This window comes from Myotis davidii, unplaced genomic scaffold (genome assembly GCF_000327345.1).
Source record: "Myotis davidii unplaced genomic scaffold, ASM32734v1 scaffold73, whole genome shotgun sequence".
Taxonomy (NCBI): Eukaryota; Metazoa; Chordata; class Mammalia; order Chiroptera; family Vespertilionidae; genus Myotis; species Myotis davidii.
The window spans coordinates 6468331-6494061 of NW_006286675.1; the positions used below are offsets into that span (position 1 = coordinate 6468331).

Consider the following 25731-nt stretch of genomic DNA (forward strand, 5'->3'; position numbering starts at 1 on the left):
AGTGATGGTGAACCTACGACACGTGTGTCAGAGGTGACACGTAACTCATTTTTTGGTTGATTTCTTTGTTAAATGGCATTTAAATATATAAAATAAATATCAAAAATATACATCTTTGTTTTACTATGGTTGCAAATATCAAAAAATTTCTGTATGTGACACGGCACCAGAGTTAAGTTAGGGTTTTTCAAAATGCTGACATGCTGAGCTCAAAAGGTTCGCCATCACTGCAATAGAACATTCCTCTTCTGACTGCAAGTTGAAAGCAATGTGAGCAATATAGGTAGATATTATCCTATATAATAAAGAGCTAATATGAAAAAAACCTTACGGACGAAGCCGGGGCTATGAGGGCCAGCCAAGGCTGCGAGGGGCTGCAAGGGCTAGCCGAGGCTGCAAGGGCCGGCAGAGGCAGCCAGGGTGCAAGGGCCAGCAAGATCTGGGAGGGCCGGCCGAGGCAGCTGGGCTGCGAGGTCCAAGCCCTTTGCACAAATTTTGTGCATTGGGCCTCTATGCACAAAATATGCAATTTGCTAATATGCAAATCAACCAAACAGCGGAACAACCAGTCACTATGACACACACTGACCACTAGGAGGCAGACACTCAACACAGGACCTCACCCTGGTGGTCAGTGCACTCCCACAGTGGGAGCACCACTTAGCCAAAAGGCTCATGGCTGGCGAGTGCAGCAGTGGTGACCAGAGCCCCTCTCCCACCTCCTTGGCAGCGCTAAGGATTTCCAACTGCTGGCTTAGGCTCTCCCCGTGGGCCTAAGCCATCAGTCAGACATCCCCTGAAAGCTCCCAGACTGCGAGAGCACACAGGTTGGGTTGAAGGACCGTGCCCCCGCCCCCACCCCCACCCCCAGTGCACTAATTTCATGCACTGGTCCTCTAGTATGTAATAAAAGGTGTGTGAAACCAGTTTCATCATGTGCAGAAGATACTTCTAGTTTGGGAAGATATTCAAAAATCACTATCTGAAATTTGTGAAAATTGTCTATCTGTAGCTAATGATTTTAGTCTAACTTGGGATGCTCAAAATACTTGGGTTTCAATTTGAGCACATTTCATCTCAAAGATGAACGTGTGGTCCTACATTTTGTCTGTGCATCTTTCTTTGGCATCAGCTTGAGAGCCTTCCAAATGAAAGATGGTCAAATGGCTCCTCTTGTGACAGGTGACACTGTGCTGCAGAAACCACTGGTCACCAATTCCTATGACCATGGGCTATCCAGATGTCCAGAATTCGGTACTGTGGAGCTTAGAAGTCCAACCCATGGTTCTCAGGGACCCTCTGACTGCTTATTCCCTGAAGGCAAGACCCCTACAGACCTGCAGAGCAAGCCTTAATGTGGAGGACTGTGGCAGGAGGCTGCTTAAGCTGCCCCCGTTGCGGACCGAGTCCCAGTTCCAACCCTCCAGGAAGGTAGCCTGAGCTCCAAAAGGGCTCACAAAACCCACTGCCTCCCCTCTACTGGTAGCACACAGATGGTTTTCCTGCAGTTAATCTTTGATTGCCCCTCTCCTTGTATCTTAGCAGCCAAGAGGTAAGTGGATGTTTGTACACTGCAGTTGAGTTTAATATGTACATGAAGGCAACTATGCTAAATTTTAAGATTCTTGGTTTTAAGAAACATGTGTGTAACAGTCCTCACAGCCAAAAGTTCTGGTGTAATCTACCAATTCTAGGAGAAAAAGGAGAAAGATGACCAAGATTGGAGTAGAACAAGTGTTCAGGAACTAAGCATGGCTATCAGAAGCCACTAAAAATAAATGCAATGCTGGAGAGAACAGGAGGGTGTGGCAGAGCAAGAGGGCCAGATGACGAGTCAGGCCATGGCTATGGTGGACATCGGGAGACACATTACTACCCAGAGCGAGGGTCTCCATAGCACACCCACACCTCACATATATATAGGAGTCTGACAGATTCACATCCTACTGCCTTGTACAGCTGTGTGACCATTTATTGTAACATTTCTGTAGGAAAGAGTTGTAAATAGGAATGTGTTGTATACAAACTGCTTTTGCCTGATGCACTTTGTTCAACAAACGATGGTATTTATTATGTATCATCATCATCATTTAGGCAAGAGTCCTGCTCAGAAACGGTGATCCAAAGGATAGGCTACTTGCTACCACCAGAATCACAAGTCTCATTTTTTCAATAGTGAACAGGATGCTATAAACAGGTCACTGACCTTCTGGGACTAATAAGCCTAAGGACAAAGTATGGAGGTAGCAGAAGTGAAAGGAAGTTCTCTGTCTACTTGCATTAGATAAAACCCCATCAGCTCTCGCCCGCCCACACTTGTTCTTTTTTCCCTTCTCCATTAACTTGCAGGGTCAGGTACAATAAATAATGAACACGAAACCTTCCTACTTATGACTACTGAAAGCATCTTTCTTGCACATGGCTTAAAATATTGTGCATATTAGCACATCGTGCCTGATACTGGATTAACACACATTCGTAATTATAGACAGATCACCCACATATGAAATTGTCTATTATTTCAAAATGGTACAACCTACTTAAAGATGTCAGGTTTTAAGCCCTGTCTTAATAAAGTTTTAGAAATTGTTACACATACATTAACTTTCCTCTTTATCTTTTGAGCATAAGTGCTAACTGACTGAAGCTAGAAATAGCTTTGCTTTTTAGCCTCTTTGTTTTATTGTGCCACTGAGGTTGCTTTAGCCCTCTCATCAATCGCCTGTGATCCAAGAATAGAAAAATGGTTTGAGTCATAAAATATGTGTAGCATTGGTAGATATGATCAAGCTGAACCACAAAGGCATATAACCACTGACGCTAAACCTTAGAAATAAATCAGGACAGACAGAAGTAACATGCTCATCCTTCACTGCAATGTTAGTATTTAGTGACACATCACCTCCCCCACCCACTCCCTTCTGATTTGGGTACTCTTCTCCGTGTCTTATGGATCCTATATGTGCATTATTCTATCAGCAATAATCTCACTGTCCTGCAATTATTAATTTAAACAATTGCCTTCTCAGAAGATTGGAGGGAAAGAAGCATATTGATAGTACTCAGCCTGGAACCTCAAACATAGATATGTACAAATACAGTGAATATAAGACATGTGCTTACTTTAAAGAACTCAAAAGACAGGAGACAGCATTAAAAAAAAAAAAGAAGAAAACATCAAATTTAATTTAAATTAAAAAAATCAGAAATTATCTGGAAAAAACAATGGAGCAAATCAACTCCTAAAAAAGAGGGCTGTTTTTGTGATCACATTTATTAGAAGGGTTGGAGAAAAATAAAAATGCCATTTAGCTTTAGAATTTGTGAGTTATGTGCAAATAAACTCATTTCAGGAGCAGAAGAATCCTTGGTCATTTCTTAATATCAAAATTTACGCAGGTTTCTCTTTTGAATATCTTCTACCTTTAAAGATGCAATCATATAAAGTCTCCTAATTTCCACACAGGATATATTCTTTGTTTCAACCAACTTTCAATGGAGGGGCAACTAGGACAACACCATCTCCCCGGACAAAAAGCATTGGAATATTCCGTTTTGTTGACTGGAAGAAGAAAAAAACAAAAAAACAAAAAACACATTTACACAAATATGTAGTAGTATTGTTTATTTGTTGTTCTTCACAAGAGAAATTTGAAAACACACACAGATTCATTATAACACAAATAAACTGATTTAAAAACCTGATTACTACTTACCTTTGTAGTACAAAGAAAAACTATGTTTACTGTTTACTTTTCCTGGATATCAATAACTGGGGCAGAGACGGCACTATCCACCAACATCCATTCCCCTCTTCTGGCATACAGCTACACTCAGGCACACAGCAGGCACACAGTTATATTTCTCATACTCCCTTGCAACCAGGTATAGCTATGAAATTGAGTTTTAACCAATGAGAAGTAAACAGCAGTGACTGAGTGATCCATAAACCTCCCATATATTTCCTTCTATGGTCTTCCTCCCACTGCTGGAGAATCCATGGGATGGCAGAGCCCTAAGATAAAGGAAGTCTGAGCCCCTGACTGAGCATCTGGAAGAAAGCTATTGTACTGACCTAAAACTTCACTCAGGATGGTTATGAGGGGAAAAATAAAATTCTATTGTGCATTACATGTTGTTACCGCACTCAAACGTATGAAATGGATATCTTGGGGTGTTTGTTTGCCTAGGTGTCAAGCCTTAGGCAGTAATGAAACAGATATGGAATGTCTGAAATCCTCTTATGCCTTGGGAAACACATGGTAAGACAGCCTGCAATGACTTGGAAAGTAGTCCAAGGACCTCCCAAACCTATAGGTTCTGGGGAAAGAGATTGGAAAAGTCAAATTTTGGTAGGTGTTGCTGTTAACCTGATGCACTCAGCAAGGAGTATAAGAAAGAGATGAGCTCGGAAAAGAAGTAGCTGGTTTTCAAGCAGAGATTGTAAGAAATAGGTCACAAAGGGTTAGAAAAGCCAATTGTTTTTAGCCTAAACTGTAGACATAAGTAGGAAAAAAAGCTTTGAGGAACAAAGCCCAGTAAAACTTCTCAGTTAAACAAACTCAGCCCTGCCCAACTGGTGTGGCTCAGTGGTTGAGTGTCAACCTATGAACCAGGAGGTCGCAGTTTGATTCCCGGTCAGGGCACATGCCCTGGTTGCAGGCTTGATCCCCAGTGTGGAGCATGCAGGAGGCAGTCAATCAATGATTCTCTTTCATCATTGATGTTCCTATCTCTCTCTCCCTTCCTCTCTGAGATCAATAAACATATATTAAAGAAGGAAAAAAAAGCAACAATCAAAAAACTCAACTCTAGACAAAGATCAGATTAATGGTATTGCTTCCTACCTAAACTCACTTTAGCAAGTGGCCTCAAAGTAGTGAACATTAATTTGAGGGACAGGAATACAGGTGAGAAGTAAATAAATAAAGGCATCTACAAGTTATGTCTAGGAAAAAAACAGTGACTGGGGATACTGGGTCACAGAACTGACTGGAAGTAACCAGATTTATGGTCTAAATAACAAAAAAATCATAAACAGAAATAGGGAGTTTTTGAAGGTGAAAAACACCAAGAGTTTAGTTTTAGATGTACTAGATTTAAGATAACATCCAAAGTGGAAAATTTTTCAATAAGAATGTTGGAAATGAGAGTGAAACTCAGAAAAGGAAGAAACTGAAGACGGATTTATACATAATCATAATTACAACATGCCACCAGCTTTCCATGCACCAAATTCAGTGCATCCTATTATAATCCTGGGAGGCAAACACAGGTATTGGCATTTTACAGAAGGGGTTCCCACCCTGGCTGGTGTGGCTCAGTTGGTTGGGCTTGTCCCATGCACCAAAAGATTTGCCGGTTTGATTCCCAAACAGGGCACAATGTCCGGGTTGCAAGTTGCAGACTCAATCCCCAGTGGGGGGCGTGCAGGAAGCAGCCAGTGGATATTTCTCGCCTCCCTTCTATCTACCAAATCAATAAACTATTATTTAAGAGGGGGAAAAAAAGAAAAAACAGAGGGGGTTCTGGAGGTCTAGAAAGTTTCTATAATTTTCCCAAAGTCAATCAGCAGCAGCGGCAGTAGCCAGGATTTCAACCTGGATCTAATAAGATCCCAAACTTTTATGCTGTACTGATTACTGTCAGACTCGTGGCTGATAACATACAATAGTTACTAATGACATGTCTGAGGGAAAGAAATGCAGATTAAAAAAAATAAAGCCCATGTTCAGAGAGAGAAAGAAATTAAACTAGCACCAGAGTCAGGAGTGGTTGAAGAGAAGAAAAAAGCCATGATAAAGCAAAACTATCAACAAAGGCTAAGATTTGAACATTTACTATATACCTATTGCTAATCTGAAGGCTCTTCAAATAACCTCTCTGTGAATCCAACAGCTGTATTAACTGGATCCTACTACTATCCCCACTTTACAGACAAGGAAACTTAGCCACAGACAGGTGGATAATTTGGTACAACTGTATCGCTAGTAAGCAAGGGAGTCAAGGTTTGGATCCAGACTTAAACCACTATGCTCTAAGAGGGCTAAAGACCGGCTTCCCAATACTTAAAAACAAATGGGATTTTCTTTTTTTATATTTGAAGAATGAAATGTGCCAACATTTGGAAGAGCTGCATAACTCAGTGAACTAATATTTTCCAAATTACCAGTAGTTGATGTTATAAAATCATGCATGTGTAAAAGATTCACTCCAAGTGCAAGGTAGACCAATTAATTTGCATATAACAAAGAGTATGAAAAGTTCATGAACATGGTTTCAGATTACACACTGCAACTAACATTTATGAAACCAATATTCTTGAGTTTGGGTATAGCATCAAAGGCAAATAACCACAAAAAATACCCCCTCCCTTTTCCAACTGAGAGGTCAGATTTTCTTCAATTATAATATATCACAACACATTAAATGCAGAAAAAAGTTGTGAGAAGCTAGATGTAATTAATTAAGCCACGCAATAAAGACATTTGCAAAAATGTGAAACAAAGACACTTCTCTCTAAATAGTATTTTAGAAAATAGTCATAAAAATGTTACTTATATTAACATAATAAGCTTATTATTTTTAATGAGTTAATACTTTTAAATTTACAAGTTTCTCTATTAAGTATTGATAGATCAAGTCCATATCAAACAAAAAAAGCATTATCCAGTATAACTGCCATATAACAGTGCACACAGGTTTCTTACGTTGTCATATCGTAATGAATCATAGTATTCCTGCTTACCAATGAGGAAATTAAGCCTAAAAAGTTAATTCCCTTGCCCAACGCACCCCTGTATGAAGTGGCCAAACCAGTATTGAAAACCAGGTCTGTTTGACCCCAAAGACTTTGCTTTTAATTGCTATATTCTACTGAGCCCATGAGTAGGAGTCAAAACATGATAGACTTGCTATAAACAAATGTTAAGCTGATGAATGTTAAGAATAACTGGCATTTTAAAAACAATGAATAGAATTGTGTGACTTACTTTATATATCTCTTCATATGTTTCTTCATCAATTTCTATAGTAGTCACAGTTTCTTCCACATCTCCCAATATCATATTTAAATGTTGATCATAAGCCTGAAGTGGGAGAGTGAGGGACAAAGAAATTTAATAAATTTGGTACAACTATATCGCTAGTAAGCAAGGGAGTCAAGGTTTGGATCCAGACTTAAACCACTATGCTCTAAGAGGGCTAAAGACCGGCTTCCCACTACTTAAAAACAAATGGGATTTGTTTAAGGAACAATGAACAGGACTTACAATATGCAAATGGCTCCATACAAGTAACACATAATACTTATACCACAAACTTCTATCCTCCTATATAATAAAAGGGTAATATGCAAATTGTCCCCTTGACCAGGAGTTCTACCAGGGTGCAGGGCCAGCCTGCCAACCGCCCGGGGCCCCTCCCCACAGCCAGCCCAGCCCGATCAGCTGTGCACAAATTTGTGCACCAGGCCTCTAGCATGCAAATCAAAAATAATCTAACTAGTCCTGGTTGGTGTTGTTCAATGGTTAGCATGTCTGCCGGCGCACCAAAGGGTCGAGGGTTTGATTCCCGGTCAAGAGCACGTACCTGGGTTGTAGATTTGTTCCCAGCCTGGTTGGGGTGTGTTCGAGAGGCAACCAATCCATGTGCCTCTCTAACATCCATGTTTCTCTCTCTCACACCCCCTCCCTTCCTCCTTCCCTTCCACTCTCTCTAAAAAAGAAAAAAAAATCAATGGAAAAAATACCCTCAGGTGAGGGTTAACAAAAACAAAAAAAATAAAGGATTTATATATACTCAGGATCAATGATTTCCAAGAAAGATTAAGTGAAATAGAAAGGCATTCAAAAATTTGTGTAGCAAGATCCCATTTATTTTTTTAGGAATGGTATGTGTGTGTGTGTGTGTATGTATTTGTATATATATATATGTATATACACACACATATATGTGTGTGTATATACATACATATATACATACACACACACATATATACATATGGACATATATATGCGCAAATATATGCATATGGACATATATATAAATACTAGAAGCCCAGTGCGTGAAATTAGTGCAGGGGGGGGTGGAGGGGGCGCGGCGGGGAGTGTCCCTCAGCGCAGCCTGAGCCCTCTTGCAATCCGGGAGCTCTCAGGGGATATCCGACTGCCAGCTGAAGCCCACTCCCCCTGTGGGAGCGCACTGACCACCAGGGGGTAGCTCCTGCATTGAGCGTCCGCCCCCTGGTGGTCAGTGCACATCATAGCAACCAGTCATTCAGCCATTCAGTCAATTTGCATATTAGCCTTTTATTATATAGGATATACATGTAAAGATCTATAGACTCAACTTTTAATTTTTAATAATGGTTACCAATAGAAGAAATGGGATTTCACCTTTTACTCTATGTATTTGTGTTGTTTTAATTTTTTTCACAAGAAAACACAAATTTATGTATATGTCAGTAATTTAAAGAACATTTAAGTATGAATGGAGAAATGTTATTTGCAAGTAAACAGAAGAGACAAAATGAAAGAAGTGAACATGTTCTTTAATAAACACATCATTTCTGTTAAGAGAAAAAAAATGTTAAAAATATGAATAAAATACAGTTGTATTTGACTTATGAGGCCTTCCACCTCGCTCTCCTCTACATTCAAAAGATTCCTCTACAGTGGACAGTTTTTACATTTCAAGGGTTTAGGGTAGGGAGGGATGACAAGGAAATAATATGATTACTTACATGTAATCTACCTCTAAGCTCTCTGTCATTTCTCATTTTCACATAAATTCGCTCATCCAGGCTGAGTCTGATAAGATCCAGGGGCTCTTCTACAGTGTTGGTAGTTTGTTGCTGATAAAAGAAGCAGGCATAGTAATAACAATTACTAGAGAGAATGCAGCACTCAAATCAATGCCATGTTGTGTGATGTGGGCAAATAACATAACTCCTCTATGTCTCAGTCTCATAATTTGTAAAATGTGGATAACAATATTGCCTACCTAATACCAAGGATTACATGACATATATGAAGGCTTAAAACAGTACCTGGCACAAAGCGCTATACAAATGAGGTCTGAAACATACATACACAGGAAGAAGTTAGCAATATAATCAGGACTGTACTCTGTTCCTTCACAGTACAAATTGTTTGACCCAATTTCAGGGTATAAGGAGTCACTCTCAGGGACATTAGCCTTATCTCAAATATCATTTAGTACAGTAATTTGAAAAATATTCCCTTAATGACTACTACACACTAGTCAGAATGCTAAGCAGAGATGACGGTTTGAGAGAAGACTAAGTTCATATAGGGCAGGCTGACTTTTGGGTGCCAAACGGCCAATAAGAGCAATACACTCAGCAGATAGTATAGAATACTGGCTGAAAGCACTGGCTTTGGAATCAGGCAGTGTGGGTTCAACTCCTGACTCTGATACTTACGAATTGAGATTAAAAATTATGCCATTTCAGCCCTGGCCAGGTGCTCAGTTGGTTAGAGTGTTATCCCAATACACCAAGGTTGCAGGTTCAACCTTGGGTCAGGGCACTACAAGAATCAACCAATGAAGGTAAAAGTGAAATGTCTGTTTCTGTCTGTCTCTGTCTCTCTCAAGTCAATAAATAAAAATGGGGGGGGGGGGGATTACAGCATCTCTAATTCTATTTCCTTTTCCTTGTCTATAAAATAAGGAAGCCACAATCTTCCCATCATGACTCTTATGAAATTAACTAATGCATAGCCCTAGCTGGTATAGTACAATTGCTTGAGCATCATGCCATGCACTGAAAGGTCGCCAGTTTGATTCCATCAGGGTACATGCCCAGGTTGCAGGTTTGATTCCTAGTGTGTGCAGCTGATCGATGTTTCTCACATTGATATTTCTCTTTCTCTCCCCCTCTCCCTTCTTTGATCTCTAAAATCAATAAAAACACATTTTAAAAAATTGAGCTAATGGCCCAGCCAGCATGGCTCACTAGTTGAGCATCGACCTATGAACCAGAAGGTCACAGTTCGATTCCAGGTCAGGGCATGTGCCTGGGTTGCAGGCTTGATTACCCAGTAGGGGATGTGCAGGAGGCAGTCAACCAATGATTTTCTCTCATTGATGTTTCTATCTCTCTCTCCTCTCCTTTCCTCTCTGAAATCAATAAATATATATATATACATTTTTAAAATTTAGCTTATGTATTTAACATTGTATCTGGCAAACAGAAAGTACTTATACATGGTTGTCATTGTTTCTATTGAAGAACCACTGGAAAAGGTCTCAGAGATCAGGGCCATGATGACTTGGGATCATCCATGTGAAAGGGATGGCTGAAGAAGAGTTCATAAAATTATTCAAGGAGAGCTTCTTCAGTGAGTACACGAGGCCACTGGAAGGTGACTGAACTTTACAGGCTCTACAGTCTGAAAAGGCTAGGTTAGGGGAGAAAAAGGTGTTTGTTTAGAAACAGCTAACCAACTAGATTATAATGATACAGAAGTCAGTCCCTGCCCTGTAAAAGCTCATTCTAGTCAAGAGAGGCATATAAATAATTAAACACTACTATAGGCCTGGTGCACGAATTCATACATGGTGGGATCCCTCTGTCTGGCCAGCGATCGGGGCGATCGGGGCCATCTCATCCAGCCCCGTCTCACTCAGTCCCCATCAGCCAGACGCCAGCAGCAAGCTAACCTACCAGTCAGAGCATCCACCACCCTGGTGGTCAGTGTGCGTAATAGCAACTGGCCGAGCAGTTGACAGAACAGTCAATGGATTGGTTGCAGACACTTAGCATATTAGGCTTTTTTTTTTTTTTTTAAATATATTTTATTGAGTTTTCACAGAGAGGAAAGGAGAGAGATAGAGAGTCAGAAACATCGATGAGAGAGAAACATCGACCAGCTGCCTCCTGCACACACCCCACTGGGGATGTGCCCGCAACCCAGGCACATGCCCTTGACCGGAATCGAACCCGGGACCCCTCAGTCCGCAGGCCGACGCTCTATCCACTGAGCCAAACCGGCCTCGGCCATATTAGGCTTTTATAGAGAGAGATAAGAATACACACATGACACAAGCCTACTTTAGCTTCAGTCTGGGATGCCTGCAGTCTACCCTTTCATTCTGTAGCTTTAAATATTGCCTTTTCAATGAGGCCTCCCAATTCAATCAATGTGTTGAGTGTTTCCAGCGCTGTTCTAAACAGGGAAGACAGAATAGTGAACAAAACAAAATTCCTGCTCTTAAGAAATCCATTCCTGGCCCTGGCCAGTTTGGCTCAGTGGATGGAGCGACGGCCTGTGGACTGAAGGGTCCCAGGTTCGATTCCGGTCAAAGGCACGTACCTTGATTGCAGGCACATCCCCAGTAAGCGGTGTGCAGGAGGCAGCTGATCAATGTTTCTTTCTTATCGATGTTTCTAACTCTCTATCCCTCTCCCTTCCTCTCTGTAAAAAAATCAAGAAAAAAAAATTTTTTTTTCAAGAAAGAAATCCATTTCTGGGTGGACGTGGGGGGGGGCAGGAGATAGACATTAAACAAAGCTTATACTAATATGAACAAATAACATGCTATGAAGAAGGAAATAAAGACTGGGAGAGTGCTTTTATGTAGGTGGCCAGAAAGTCCTCTGATGAGAGGTGAGATGTCGGTAGACATTGTGGCCTGATCCACATTGATACCCGAGGAAGAGTATTTTGGGGAAAAGGAAGATCAGGGGACAAAGCCTGCAGGGCTATCAGTTCTGCATACCGCTCCTGGCTTGTTTCTTTCTCACCACATCACAGCTGCTATACATCCCACACGTCTATGTTTACTTTTTATCTGTCCTCGCCCGCAATACAAGCTCCAAGTGGGAACAGAGATCACGTATGTCAATGCTGGTGTCCCTGGTGCGCTGAACGGTGTCTAACCATACAAAGCTGATGTTCCCTAAGCATTTGTTGGATGAGTAATAATTGTTGCGCTCAGTAACGATAAGATTCCTTAACTTTACTGTCACGCTATCAGAATCCCGACAGCTCCGCGAGGCAGGCAAGGATCATTCTGTAGATAAAAGTGAGACTCAGAGAAAGGAAATGGCGAGCGAGCGCAGTAACAAGTTTTCCGGCGGACTTCTAAAAGAAAAGCCTTCAGGGCCTGAGCCCGTGAGACCCGGAGAGAGTCGGCATGATCGGTGACCTTGACGAAAGCCGCCCTGGTACGCAAAGCCAAGCAGGGAAGCCGCTGGGGAGCGAGCTCCTCAGCAGACACTCACCTGGTCCACGTCGTCCGCCATGTTTCAAACCCTGCGCCCTTTCCCGCCTCTCGCGAGATCTCTCCAGCCCGTCCAGGCTCCGGAAACGCGAGGACGCAAGGCACCGGAAGTGAAAAGAAATCTGTTTTGCCCTTTCTTGCTTTCCGCGGTGTTCACTGGTCGTTGGGGCGGAGTTGCTTCCTGAAGCGTGCGCTGGGCCTATAAAAGGCAGGGGCGTGGCCATGCTTCTTCCCGCTTGGGGGCGTGGCCGGAGCTCGTGCTGCGGTTCGCGGCGTGGTGCGTCACTCGCGAGGCGAGTCTGTCCCGAGCAAGATGCCTCAGAAGCGGGCAGCTGGTCGGGGTCCTCGGGGACGCGAGCCACGCGGCCAGAAAGCCAAGGGCGAGGAGAAGGAGGCAGGTGAGAGCGAGGCCAAGCTGGACTTAGGGGGAGATGCTGAAGAAGATCCGGAAGCAGGCCCCGGTGCGGGAGGGGGGAGGCCGGCCCCTTGGAGGTGGGGGGCGGAGGCTGCTCCGCGCCCATCTGCGCCGCGGAGCGAGGTTCCCGGGGCAAGTGGTTGCGCAGCTGCCTGGGTCCTCCCGGACGTCGCTCTGCCTTTGTCTTCACGCGAGGAGTGATGCACCCCGAGCGGTTCCCCTGAAACTCAGCCTCACCACGAGCTCCCCCGCGCAGCCTCTTTTTTGCTCCCTGTTTGTCTACACTCACAGGACAAAGTTCATCCTCCTGGTAGATGCAAAGGGCTAGATAGGGAAAAGGCACTGCAGTTACTGTGTGTCCCCCGAGGACGGTGGCCCAGGACATGGAGCGCTGTAGCGTGCTGATTCCCAGAATAATATCGTCAGCCGAATCTCACCCCAGAGTACAAGATTCGGATCCAGCCTGATTTGCACGATGATATCAAGTGTTTGTCGTGGGTAAAGCAAAAACGCTTGGTTTCCTTTCAGCTTCGCTCTTCTCCACTTTCCCACCGCAGTAAATGATACCTTCACCCACTAGTTACAGCAAGCATCCACGCCGTCAGCAAGTCCTGTCAGTTGAGTCTCAGAGCTATAATCTTAGCCCTCCCCACTTCTCTTTATTCTCATGCCACAGACCCTGCCCAAGCCATCACTTTTCAGTTGAACGACTGCAGTTGCCGCTTTACTGGTCTCCCTACTTCCCTTCCCCTCCCCCTGCAATAGTTCACCCAGGAGCCCAAGTGATCTTAAAAAAAACCATCAGATCATAACACGATCGACTTCAAACTCCCTGTGTCTTTCCATTGCTCTTGGCGTAAAACTCAAAATTCCTCATCATGGCTTGCAAGACCTTACATGATTGGGCTGCCGCTACCTACCTGTTGCCTCCTACCCCTCTTTTCTTTGACAGATACTCCCCTTACTGACCTCCTCTGTTTTTCAAACATGCCGTGTTATTTCTTAACCCCGAACCTTTGTCTTTGATGTTCCTTCCGCCTAGAATGTTGTTCCATGGCTCTTGCCATGGCTGATTCTTCTACTCCTTCAGGTCTCAACTCAGATACCAGGTACTGCCTGTCACAGAGTCCCTCACAGCCTCTGCCACAAACTGTGATGATCTTGTTCATTTATTTGCTTCCTTTTTGATTGCCCATCTTACTCAAATTTAAGCTTCATGAAAGCATTTTATTTTTTTTTTGCTGTATCCTCTTTTGCCTCTCCCTGCATATACTGAGTGCTCAATAAATATATACTTTTAATTTTTTTAATTGAGTTTAGAGAGAAGAAGGTGTGGAGAGAGAGAAACATCAATTTGAAAAACATTGATTAGTTTTCCCACTTATTTATGCATTCATTGGTTTATTCTTGTATATGCCCAGACTGGGGAATCAAACCTGCAACCGTGGCTTACCAGGATGATGCTCCAACCAACTCAACTACCCAGCCAGGGCATTCAATAAATATTTTTAATAATCGCAAACTGCATGCTGTAGAGCAGGGGTAGGGAACCTTTTTTCTGCCAACGGCTATTTGGATGTTTATAATATCATTTGAGGGCCATGCAGAATTAACAACTTAAAAATTAGCCTGCTATATTTGGTCAGACATTTAATTAACTCACCCCTAACGCCTTGGCAGGGCCAGACCAAATGATTTCGCAGGCTGGATATTCCCCACCCCTGTTGTAGAGGGACTCCTGAGAAAACTGGGTAATAGATTAGACAAGGTAACCAGCAGAGGCTCCTATGACACAAGATTCAACAATTCTGTGATTATATATATATATATATATTGATTTTTTACAGAGAGGAAGGGAGAGGGATAGAGAGCCAGAAACATCGATTAGAAACATCGATCAGCTGCTTCCCGCATGCCCCCCCACTGGGGATGTGCCCACAACCAAGGTACATGTCCCTGACTGGAATCAAACCCGGGACCCTTGAGTCCGCAGGCTGACACTCTATCCACTGAGCCAAACTGGTTCTGGCCTGTGATTCTTTGTATATTGTCAAGTTCTTCATCTGTTGAGAAGTAGTCAAATGCTAACAGTTTTTAAACTTAAAAGGTGATTTGCTATGAGTTCCATTTCATTCATTTACTACTTATTCAAATAACATTTGAATATTTTCTGAGTACCAACTGTGTGGTGTACACAAGCTAAGTGACATGGGGAATATTTCTTGGAGGAGCTTAAAGTATAATAGTGTTGTCATTTACAAAAAATATCCAAGGCAAAGTGTGATACCATGGGAGTAGATGTAGGGCTTTGTGGCTTCCAAAGGAATAATCGAGTTTGACTGAAGATATTGGGAAATGCTCTCTGAAGGAGTTGTTTGATCTGTGCTTTTAAGGATGGGTAATATTTTAGCAAGAGGCTTGAGAGGGGAATGTATTCTGAATATGTGGCAAGCGTTTCTTCCAGCTAACACTTCCCCTGGCACCAGCTTGGTATAGCTCCAACACTCAGTTGTTATATGCACTTGGGTAAATTATTTTGAACAATTAATACTGGTCTGTGAAACATAATACTGCCTTGCAGGGTGCTTGTGATTTTTCAGTGAGATAGCATATAAAGTTCCTGGCATGGTCCATGTTAGGTAGTCAGTTGGGCTAGCTCATATCAGTTCAGTCTAAATGTAGGTAAGGATGCACTTGAGCTTAACTCAGACTCTGTTACCCAGAGGAGCTAGCAATAAGTTTCCAAAGCAGCTTTCAGGATCTGCTAGAATCTTTTTCAGGAAGAGCTAGAATCTTTTCTGTGGTTGGGTAGAGGAACAACTGTGCTTTGGGCTGCAGGTGACGCTAATGTGGTGACTGTTGTTTCTAATAGTACAATAGTGCAGGTTTTAACAGCACCTCAGTGCATACAATGAAATTACAGTAATGAACAGGACAGGCAAAGTTCTTGCTCTCCTGGTGCTTACAATCTTTGGGTAGGGGTAGAAAGGACAGACAATAAAAAGTTAAAAATAAGCCCTTGCCAGTGTGGCTCAGTTGTTTGAGCATCTTCCTGTGCACCATAGGTTGCTGGTTCAGTTTCCTGTTAGGGCACATGCCTGGATTGGGGCTCAATCCCTCAGTCCCAGGTAGGGGGTGTGCAGGAGGCAGCTGATTGATGCTCTCACTTTGATGTTTCTCTCTCAAAAAAAATAAATTTAAAAATATATACTAAAAAAATAAATTCACATGGTGATAAGAGCTATGAAGAAAGTAAAACAGCTTACTGTCATAAAACTGGCATGAGGCTGGGGAAGAAGCAGCTAAGTCAGAATCACTGGTCAGGGAAGGTTTCTGTGAGCAGGGGACATTTTGAGCCAGTTATTGGATGTCCTGAAGGAGCCATTCATAGGAAGTTCTGAGAGGAAAGAGATCCAGGCAGAGGGAACATTTAAAGACTCTTAGGGGGAATGAGCTTGGCCAGTTAGCTGGAGCAGTGAGTGGGGAATTGAGCCGAGAGAGGTGGGCAGAGCCCTTAGTCTAGAGACCAAGCTAGGGAATTTGTATTTTATTCTAAGTGCTCTGAGATGCCGCTGGTGGATTAAGCAAGTGTTCTTATTAAATCTCAATAGATGGCCAAGCAAACCACAGTGGTAATTCCTGCCCTGCTGAAGTAACCCCTGTGTGCCAACTGTGTGGTGTACACGAGCGATCAAGATTTCTTTCTCTAGACAACTATTTTTGAATTCATATGATATTGAGCTCAAGGAGGCTGGTTATCCATATTAGATAGCCCTCGATGGTGGAAAGTCCTGGAAAATAGCTTCTAGATCAGCCGTGGGCAAACTACGGCCCGCGGGCCAGATCCTGTCGTTTGAAATGAATAAAACTACTGAAAAAAAAGACCATACCCTTTTATGTAATGATGTTTACTTTGAATTTATATTAGTTCACACAAACACTCCATCCATGCTTTTGTTCCGGCCCTCCGTTCCAGTTTAAGAACCCATTGTGGCTCTTGAGTCAAAAAGTTTGCCCACCCCTGCTCTAGATAGTCGGTTCTCAACCTGTGGGTCGCGACCCCTTTGGTGGTCGAACGACCCTTTCACAGGGGTCACCTAGACCTGTGGTCAGCAGACTGCGGCTCGCGAGCCACATGTGGCTCTTTGGTCCCTTAAGTGTGGCTCTTCCTAAGCCTTAGGACAGTGATGGTGAACCTGTCAGAGGTGACACGCGAACTCATTTTTTTGGTTGATTTTTCTTTGTTAAAAGGTATTTAAATATATAAAATAAATATCAAAAATATGGTTGACTAATGAGTTTGCCGACCACTGGCCTAGACCATCCTGCATATCAGATACTTACATTACGATTCATAACAGTAGCAACATTACAGTTATGAAGTAGCAACGAAAATAATTTTATGGTTGGGTCACAACATGAGGAACTGTATTTAAAGGGCCAGAAGGTTGAGAACCACTGCTAGATTCTCTAGGACCAAAAAAACACAGCAAAGAATAAAGAAAAAATCATCTATATTTCTACCATGCAGAAATAACCACCACTTTATAAATAATGGTATATTTCCTTTTAGTCTGTGCTGTTTTGTATAGTAGAAGCTATACTATAAAAACAACTTTGCATGCCTAACATTTTATCCTAAATCATTTTCCTTTGTCTTAAAAGATTACTGAATTATATTTTATTGTGTTACTATACTGGAATTAATGATCATCTCATGGTTGGACATTTGGATTTTTAAAATTTTTTCATGCTATGAATAATAATACCATGAACATTTTTAAAATTCAGTTTTTTGTTTCCTTTTCATCTTTTTTAACTCTTTTACTCTCTTCAAAGCACAAAAGTATACAGTTGTGCCTTTTAACCAACCAAATAAATTTGGTGAGAAAGAAATGGTACCTCTGAAGTATCCTCCCACCTGCATTTTTAGATCAGTAAAAATGAACTATTTTGCATCTTTGCTTATTGATAGAGGGCTAAAGACCATTGTAAGATACGGAAATCGTAATTTTAAGGGCACCCTACTCAAATTGTCAAGTTATAAATCTTTAATCAGCCTCTGGCCTTGGAATAAGAAATCTGTTTCTAGATTATAAATAATTAATTTTGAAATATTTTGTTTCCATTGAAATGTTTAAACCAAGAGAATACATAAATTCCTTCTATAAAACATTTGAAAGAAACCAAACTGAACCATTTTATCAAGCATTAAAACAAATTACCCTAGCCCTAGACAGTTTGGCTCAGTGGATAGAGCATCAGCCTGTGAACTGAAAGGTCCCAGGTTCGATTCCGGTCAAGGGCATGTACCTGGGTTGTGGGCTCGATCCCCAGTAGGGGACTTGCAGGAGGCAGCCGGTCCATGATTGTCTCTCATCATGGATGTTTCTATCTCTCTCTCCCTCTTCCTTCCTCTCTGAAATCAATAAAATATATATATATATATTTTAAAAGCCCCTATAATGTGAAATTTATTAAAATTAAGTTATGACTTTATTTAGATCAAAAGGGAGTCTTCTTCCCATGCCAAAGTATTCTTGAGGGATATAAATACCCCAAGAGAGTCACCAGGACAAACCATAAATGAAAGGAATGAATTCATTTGGTATTTTAGGTTAATATTGCAGCTCCTTTGGAACCTCAATACAGGCTAGAGTATTTTTGTTTTCCAAAATTAGTTCAAGCAGAGTCATGCAAAGGCTGAAAAATGATTTATTTTATATTCAAGATTATTTTCATGAAAAGATTTGCAAAATAAAACCCTCTTCTGCCAAGTTATTCATAAATTATTTATTTTTTAAAAAATATATATATTATTGATTCTTTACAGAGAGGAAGGGAGAGGGATAGAGAGTTAGAAACATCGATGAGAGAGAAACATCGATCAGCTGCCTCCTGCACACTCCCCACTGGGTATGTGCCCGCAACCAAGGCACATGCCCTTGACCGGAATCGAACCTGGGACCCCTGAATCTGCAGGCCAACGCTCTATCCACTGAGCCAAACCAGTTAGGGCATTAATATATTTATATATTTTCTATGTTAATAAGCATAGTTTTAGATACCCTAATTTAACTAAAACCAACAGCTTATGCATTTTTATATTTCCCTTTACCAAAAATATAATTATCTTAAGAAAGTAAAGATATCTCTCTCTCCTAACCCTAAGCTTGCTGAGATGGTTAGTATACCAAGTGCCATTTGGGTTAGATTGAAAAGATTTCATAAAGTATGTTTTGAGCAGAGTTTGATTTTGAAAGATGGTGAAAATACATATTAATAGAAATAAGGTGTGGCAAAACCATTATGTCTGTGAACTATAAATATTTCACATAGTAGAAGTGGATTATCCCTAAAATAAGTCATCTTGGCAGGTAGTAAATAAGCAAGGGGTTAATCAATGGATCAATGGATTTTTCTTACTGGATATAAGCAGAAACTTAAGATTTGAAAGTTAGATATGATGGCCTCTCTGTAGTCTTCGGAAGAGTAGACTAAAATGCTAATAAAGGAAAATGGTTTTTACTGTGAGCAGAGTGTAGACTGGACTGAAGGTGGGAAGAGGCTGAAAGCTGGTTATTGATGAAATGTGACATGATGAGCTGGGGATGGAGATACGGTTTGGAAGGAGGTTACAGAAGAGGAGTTTTCATGACCCTGAAACCACTCTGCATCCACCTTTCTATTTTCCCTTTCCTGTTGCATGTGGGCATCTAGATGTCTTTGAAGATGAGAAACCCCCAAAGAAGAGTCTGCTCTCAAAAGTCTCACAGGGAACGAGGAAGAGGGGTGGCCGTGATCCTGGGGGCTCACCAGATGGTCCAGTAAAGAAGGTGGCCAAGGTGACTGTGAAATCTGAAAGCCTCGAGGTTAAAAAGGATGAAGTCGTCAGTGATGGGGAAGATTTCAGGTGAGAGGTCCTGATTGCTCCGGTCAGAGAAACGTGATTAATAAAACCTGCTCTTTTTGCTTGTCACTAGGATCCATGGAAAAGACTGGATCTTTAAACTCTTCTAGATAGAGCTCAGACAACTAGTAGAAGCTAGAAAGAATTTAGCGATTATATACTTATCTCCCAAACTTTTCAGGTAAGAACAATGATAGCTTGCAGAAAGTTATTTCTTCATGGTCACACAGCTAGCTAATGGCGGAAACCAGGATAAGACTTAGGACTTTTGACTCCTGATCCTGTGTTCTTTCTATTATACAAAGATATTACATATAAAAAGTATTTACCTGCCATTCCAGCTTTCTCTCGTACTACTCTCCTCAAGCACACTCGACTCCTGCCCAGCTGGACTGCACACGGCACATGCTCATACTTGGCTATCTCTGAGTTGTGCTCATATTCTCCTTCCACCTAAAATGCTTTCTTCCACCTTGAAGATGCAGATCAGACGCCATCTACAGACTTACGGTCTTTTCAACTTAGGGTGGGTTTATTGGGAAGTAACCCCATCATAAGTTGAGGAAAATCTGTATTACACATTAGCAACCATTTAGTCTTGAATTGATATGTAGCTAGCTACTTAACTGTGTAGCTATTTAACTAGCTAGGTATCCAGGTTTATGTTAGTATTTATGACATACCTGTGTATAGTCACATTCCCACTTATCTTGAAGCTAGACTTCAACTTTAATCTCCTTACATCATATTTCTTTCTTGTTGTTGTTAATCCTGACCCTAGGATATTTTTTTCCATTGTTATTTTCTATTGATTTTTAGAGAGAGTGAAAGGAAGGGAGGGGGAGAAAGAGAAACATCGATGTGAGAGAGACACATCAATTGGTTGCCTCCCTCACGCACCCGGAATAGGGCTGGGTTTGAACCTGCAACCCAGGTATGTGCCCTTGACCGGGAATCAAACCCCCGACCCTTCGGTGTGCAGGCTGACACTCTATAAACATTGAGCCATACTGGACAGGGCACATCATATTTCTTAAAGGCGGGGAGTGGCAGGAGTTGGGAGTCTTCTGAGTTGGGCCTCTTAGGATCAGCAAATGTGAATTCCCTTTTCTTTCTGGTGCCGAACTGTATGTACACAGATATCACAGCTTTTACTTCTAGCACTCACATTATTATTGTGGTTTCTCCTAGTTTTTTCTATGGCATTTCCTGATATCGCTATATTTTCCTTCACACAGCTCTAGGCTGTAGGTTTATAGTATTCTCTCTGACAGCACAATTTAGTATTAGACTAATGATCAGGGTACATCTTGATGAGAACTTGAGACTCATGCTGATGGAGAAAATGGGGCTCAGAGCTCACAAATGAACTTTAAATAATTGCAACCAATCTTCAATAAATAGAAGGTGTCCTTAAAATTCCGTTTAGTTTAAATGTAATACCGGGATGTTTGTGCCTTCTTCATCTTCCTTCCTGTGGCCTTTACACAGAGACTTTAAAAGTGCCTGCAAGAAGGCACACCATCCAAAGAGAGAGTCTGCTGTGGACAAAGACAGCCACGAAGGAGACGACGATGAGGAGGAAAGTGAAGATGATTGGGAAGAGGTAGAGGGTAAAGCATCTTTCTTTGTTTTCAGAACTGTCTGATCCTGTTTTTCTGTTTGATTCTGTTTAGAATCATGTCACTTATTTGCAATCCTTTTTTTTTCTTGTGAAACTAATAAGACTGAAGATAAGGTTGCAATAGCAACTTGCTTTTGATATGAAAAATTCAACACCAGATTACCTAGAGCAGGTTATATACAGGGTGTCCCAAAAAATGTATACACACTTTGAATAATTATGAAGGCAGTGTTTATTAAAATATATTTCATTTTCAAAATGCTATCAGCTGTTAGAGTGTATATACATTTTGGAGGGACACCCTGTATTCTCTTCCTTTGCTGTCAGTGGAGTTTCACCCTCCATGCCTCCTTCCATTCTCAAGATCAATGGGAAAAATATCCTCTGATGGATTTTTTAAAAAAAATTAAAAAACAAATACCCTTTATAACTGTTCCCCCCCCCTTTTTTTTTTTCTAATCCAGGATCTATTCAAGGTATAAGCTTTGTATTGGTTGTCTCTTTTATTCTAGAACAATACCCCCCACCCACCTTTTTTTATTGTTTTGTTTTCCATAGCACAGCTTTTTTTTAGTGTCCTGGCCTCTTGTTTTTTAGAATGTTTCAGGTTCTGTCTGATAAATAATCAAACATTTCATGATGTTGTTACAGTTGTTTCAGTACGCTGTGTATTTCTTTCCATTTTTGTGTGTGTGTTTTCTTTTGTTGTTGTTTTTTTGTTAATCCTCATCATTGATTTTTTTAGAGAGAGTGGAAGGGAGAGAGAGAGACAGAGAGAGAGAAACATCAAAGTGAAAGACACATCGATTGGTTGCAACTGGACCAGGGCCAGGCATGCAGCCTACAACCGAGGTCCGTGCCCTTGACAGACTTGAACCCAGGACCCTTCAGTCCACGGGCCTACACTCTATCCATTGAGCCAAACCAGCTAGGGCTTCCAGGTATTTCTTATAAGTTGTAAATTAAGTTCAAAGACTTGATTGAATTTAGATTAAACTATTTTTTCCCCCAAGAATACTTTCTAGGTGATGCTTTTTAGTGCATTAAGAGACACCTACTGTCAGGTTGTCCTTCTAGTGATGCCAAGGTTGATCATGTAAGTTGGTACTGCCAGATTGTGCCAATGTAAAGGTGCATTTTCCCTTTGCAATTAACTTTCTGGGGTTATATTCTGATTCTTCCTGAATATCTTGTTCCCTAATAATTTTTTACTTAATGGTTTTAGCATGTATTAATGATCTTGACTGGATCAAAAATTACTATATTGAGGATTACACAATGGTAATAATCTGATGCTATCACTTTATGCACATTTATTAGCTGACTGATCTGTAAAGGAATTGTATTTATTTAGCAAGTGCCTAATCTTACCTCCCTTTCAGGAATTGTAATTACTTAGTAATTTACTCTGAGTATCACTATGAACTTAGAGATTTTTTTTTAATACATATATTACCAGTTATCATCATTATATTTGAGCTTCAGATTGTCCCAAATTTGCCTGGTGGAAGACCCTTTAAGCTAGCTACCCTCCCCATGTCTTTTTTGGCATGACCCCATTAGTTTTTTAGAACATTTATGCTTTCTGGTACAAATTGTTCCAGGCTCACTTTATACTTTCCAGACCTGCAATCAACATTTTTTTCCTCCAAGAAGCCCTGGTTCATTTTAGTGAGAAACCAAAATCTTGACATTAGATGTTTCATTGCTGAACAGGTGTTATTGCTTCTAGGCCTAAAGCTCCTTTATAAGAGCCCTTTGCCAACAAAGTTCAGTTAGATCCAGTTCAGCAAATTCAGTTTTATTTCAGCTAGTGTTTACTAGCCATGTAGGGGATAAAGAGATGAAAAAGATGTGTTTCTTGTCATTATAAGTTTACAACTAAGACTGAAAACCTGAAATCATCACTACATACAAAGCAAATTGTACTGCATACTATGTAGTAATAAAAAGAAAATTGTTCTAATTTGGCTTTAAAAAAAAAGTATCTACTAAAACACACATGAGCATCAGCTCCTTGATAGCAAGGGTCTGTATCTAATTCAAGTCAATGTCTTTTGGCCTTAGTTTCCTTTTCTTCTGTGTGGGTTGAATGAGATAAATAAATGTAAAGCAGCGCAGTGCTGGTGTTTTATTGTTTTGTTTGTTGTTGTTGGTTTTTCTAGGTAGTCAAAGCATGGAAGGAGTAGTTATCTCTGTGAGTTCTCCACCTCACATCCGTTCCTCGCTTCCTCCTTCCCAGCAGAACCTTGATTTTGTTCAGTAGAGTGGCTGTTAATGTAATTGCTGTTAATTGGTTTTTTAAATTTACTGTTGATAGAACTCAGTGAGCTCGTGCCAGATGATGGGGCAGAAAATGCAACCTTCTCTCAATCTGTTCTGCCTGTGAAGCCAGTGGAGATAGAGATTGAAACACCGGAGCAGGCGAAAGCAAGAAAAAGAAGGTAAGGTTAGGCACTTGCTTCTGCATTCCTATCACATGCCATTGGCAACTAATGAAAACTTCTGAGAAATACATAGGAGACCAGGGCTGAGTATCAAAGTGGTCAGGAGCCTTGGGTGAGAGAACCCTGGGCTCAATCTTAAGGCTTGAGTGAGGAACCTTTTTATCCTGGCTGGGGCAGGGAACAGGGAGAGGATACGCCTATATATTGACCAGCTTCTGTATGCCAAGGTGTTGTCTGTTATATTACTTAATCTCTAGAACAGTATATGAATGAGGAGTCAGAGGCTCAGAGAGGTTAAATATCATTTCAGGAGTCACTCAGCCGGTAAGTGGATGAGCCAAGATCTAAATCCTTGGCAGGCTGACCTGCAAGTTATGCTTTTCCCACCACTGACTCTGCAGGTCTTAAAGCAGTGCCCCACCATGGTGGGGAGCCCCCATTTTATCCCAATATACCCAGTACCCCTGTAGCTTCTGGTGGCTTGGAAATTGCGGACACAACATCTGGTAGTTTACTGGTTCATGAGTTCCACTGTAAGATGGGCACATTATTTGCCATGCCTGAGGAAGGTAATAAAGTCATTCAAGAAGCATTGTTTTTGTGAGTGTTTTTAATCCTCGCCTGAGGATATGTTTTCCATTGATTTTCAGACAAGAGTGGAAGGAAGGGAGGAGGGGGAGAGAGAGAAAGAGAAACACGGAGAGAGACACATTGATTGGCTGGCTCCCAAACCCCCCAACCAGGGGTGGGGAGCAGACTCCCAATCAAGATACATGTCCCTGCCAGGGAATCGAACCCACAATCCTATGGTCCCTGGGCTGACACTCCAACCACTGAGCCAAACCGGTCAGGGCTTAAGAAGCATCTTAAAAATGTATGGGACACAGACATGAAAGAGATTTTACATCAGAACAGTAAAATACAAATGAGTGTACATTAATTGATTATAAAGGCAGTGGTGGTTGCTAAGGCTGGAATCGGTAGTTGGAAGGTCAGGCAGTCAGAGAAGACTTCCTGGAGGAGGAGGAGAACTTTGACTCATGTTTATGAGGCATGATTTGGTGGAGGTTGAGAGGAGGTCAGTCTGGGTAGAGACTGTCCTAAGCTATGATTTGTAGGTGAGAAAGGTGAGAAGAAGCAGGAAATAGGTAGCTTTTCTTAAAATTACTTGTGTAGCACAGTCTTGTGCAGGAAAACAAGAAGAGTGAATCACATGCAATTAAAAAGTTAAAGAAATTGACTGGGGGAATGAAGTCAGGTTTCAGTTTCCCAGTTCATTCTTGGATTTTTCAATATGCATTACAGTGAAAAAATACAAATGGAGTTTGAGACCGCTCTGCGGAGACTGATGAAGCGTTTCAATAAAGAAGTCCATGAGGACACACACAAGGTAAGGGCAGGAAGTGAAGGGAGAGGACTGTGTACCCCTCTTTGCTGAGGCAGAGTGCGGTGGCGGAAAGACCTGGGGTTCGCAGTCAGGGAAACCTGGGTTTTGTTCCTGGCTCTCCTACTCACTCTGTGACCTTGGCGAGTTTCTTACTCTCTCTGAGGCTTAGTTTCCTCATCTTTGAAGTAGGGGTTAATAATCGTGTCTTCCTCGGAGAGTTGTTGTGAGGATTAAACATATATCACAGGTGAAGTACAGAGTACAATGCCTGGCATGGAGCAGGGACTAAAAATCAGACTCTCAGTCTCTTCTTTCCACAGTTTAGTAACATTAATTCTGATCTCAGCTAAAATTGCTGGCTTTTGAATTCAGCTGGTAGTTATTGAACACGTATTTTGGACCTAGCAAGGTTCTTGACATTGTGGGAGAGAGACTTGTATAAAGCTTATTTTCTACAATTAAAGGATTTCTGATGAAAGACCTCAAAACATAGAAACTCAAGACTTAAAAGAAGGAGATCAGTGTGGGTTTGAGTAGTTGAGGAAGGCTTTATTTAGGAGAAAGGGCTGGAGCTGGTTCTAAGAGAAAAGACAGTATGTTGAGATGGGAGTGGCAGTCTGGAAAGATTGCTCTCTCTGAGTTATGGAGGGGATGGTAGGACAACCAATTTGCCCACATCTTGGAATATACAGGAACTGG

At 41.5% G+C, this 25731-nt stretch overlaps 2 protein-coding genes across 2 annotated transcripts in view; one reads left to right on the forward strand and one right to left on the reverse strand.

The window, feature by feature from the left end:
- Positions 1-3156: 3156 nt before the first annotated feature.
- Positions 3157-12555, reverse strand: LSM3 (LSM3 homolog, U6 small nuclear RNA and mRNA degradation associated). The gene is made up of 4 exons (XM_006758328.2): positions 12251-12555; positions 8744-8854; positions 6993-7088; positions 3157-3562 (listed from the first exon to the last, which is right to left on the reverse strand). The coding sequence occupies exons 1-4, from the start codon at positions 12269-12271 to the stop codon at positions 3482-3484; spliced, it is 309 nt and encodes a 102-aa protein (XP_006758391.1). The 5' UTR covers positions 12272-12555; the 3' UTR covers positions 3157-3481.
- A 7-nt stretch (positions 12556-12562) lies between these two features.
- XPC (xeroderma pigmentosum, complementation group C) overlaps positions 12563-25731 on the forward strand; it is a 28077-nt gene continuing 14908 nt past the window's right edge. Inside the window, exons 1-5 of the mRNA XM_006758326.2 lie at positions 12563-12647; positions 19385-19577; positions 21066-21187; positions 23519-23642; positions 24951-25035. Coding sequence (XP_006758389.1) covers positions 12563-12647; positions 19385-19577; positions 21066-21187; positions 23519-23642; positions 24951-25035 — 609 coding nt within the window. The remainder of the gene's footprint in view (positions 12648-19384; positions 19578-21065; positions 21188-23518; positions 23643-24950; positions 25036-25731) is intronic.